Source organism: Vigna unguiculata, chromosome 3 (genome assembly GCF_037176805.1).
Source record: "Vigna unguiculata cultivar grain cowpea cultivar isolate G323 ecotype 2 chromosome 3, ASM3717680v1, whole genome shotgun sequence".
NCBI classification, from domain to species: Eukaryota; Viridiplantae; Streptophyta; class Magnoliopsida; order Fabales; family Fabaceae; genus Vigna; species Vigna unguiculata.
Window position 1 is genome coordinate 22,628,925 of NC_140794.1, and position 1,237 is coordinate 22,630,161.

General features: G+C 36.9%; 1 protein-coding gene across 1 annotated transcript; it reads left to right on the plus strand.

Moving 5' to 3' along the window:
* Window positions 1-534: 534 nt before the first annotated feature.
* On the plus strand, window positions 535-1,023 carry LOC146887602 (uncharacterized). Its single transcript, XM_085670298.1, has 2 exons — window positions 535-621; window positions 721-1,023. The coding sequence occupies exons 1-2, from the start codon at window positions 535-537 to the stop codon at window positions 1,021-1,023; spliced, it is 390 nt and encodes a 129-aa protein (XP_085526424.1).
* The last annotated feature ends 214 nt before the right edge of the window (window positions 1,024-1,237 follow it).

Genomic DNA, 1,237 nt, shown 5'->3' on the forward strand with positions numbered 1-1,237 from the left:
GTGACTGCAAAGTGTTGCTCTGTGAGATTCTTAAAAATAGCTTTAAAAAGCCTAGTGTGAGTGAGTGATAACTTTTTCTAAGTAAAGTTCTTAAAAGATTAAGTGTTGTGCTGTTGCTAGGAAAGCTGGTCATCCTCTGTGTGATTCAGGGGGAACTTTTATTCATCTCTTGTGGTTGTTTAAGAGAGGTGTTTTCTAATCCTTACTCTTTTATAATCTATTGTAATCTGATTATTATAGTGATTGAGTTAATCTCTTTGTTTAAGAGATTAACAACTGGACGTAGGGTCTTTTGATCTGAACCAGTATAAATATCAGTGTTCATCTTCCTCCCTTAACCTTTTTATTTATCTGCACTTGGTTTTAAGTTAATCAATTAAATTTTGAGAAAATTTTTTAAAACCTGTCAAGACTTATAAAAATCCAATTCACCCCCCCCCCTCTTGGCTTTTGACCCTTGTTTAGTCATTCCGCTGCGTGATACCAACAATTAGTATTAGAGCTTGCTTTGATAGTTCTTCAAATTTTTCGAAAATGGTAGGGTCAAACCAAACTTTTGCTGAAGGTGCGTCTATCAATAAACCTCCACTTTTCACTGGTGAAAGCTACCCTTTCTGGAAAGTCAGAATGCAAATATTTTTAGAATCAGTTGATAGGGGTATTTGGGATGCTGTTTTGAATGGACCATTTGTTCCTGTTAACATTGTTCATGAAGTGCAGGAACCAAAGCCTTTTGCTGAATGGACTGCTGATGAAAATAGGAGAGCTCAATATGATGTTAAAGCTAGAAACATCATATCATCTACTCTAACTTTTGATGAGTACTACATAATTTATGTTTGCACCAGTGCATGCGAGATGTGGGAAATCCTTCAAGTAATTCATGAAGGAACTGATGATGTCAAACGGGCTAGAAAGAACTCCTTGATTCAAGAATATGAAATGTTTCGCAGCAGTAGGGAGAAACCATCTATGATGTGCAGAAGCGGTTCACACACATCGTCAACCATCCTTGTGGGCTAGGTAAAACCTTTGATATTGATGAACTTAACATAAAAATTCTTAAATCCTTGAATAGGACATGGCAGCCCAATGTGACGGCCATCATGGAGTCATAGAATCTTGCCACAATAACCATGGCGGCTCTTTTTGGAAAACTGAGAGAGCACGATCTTGAATTGGGAAGATTGAATGATGAAGAAGATCAAGGAAGAAAGAAGAATATTGCTTTCAAAAC

Bases quoted from the DNA above. Each gene is read 5' to 3' on its own strand.
- LOC146887602 (XM_085670298.1), top strand. From the start codon at position 535: ATGGTAGGGTCAAACCAAACTTTTGCTGAAGGTGCGTCTATCAATAAA. The intron at 622-720 runs GTCAGAATGCAA...CATGAAGTGCAG, and splicing joins AAAGCTACCCTTTCTGGAAA to GAACCAAAGCCTTTTGCTGA.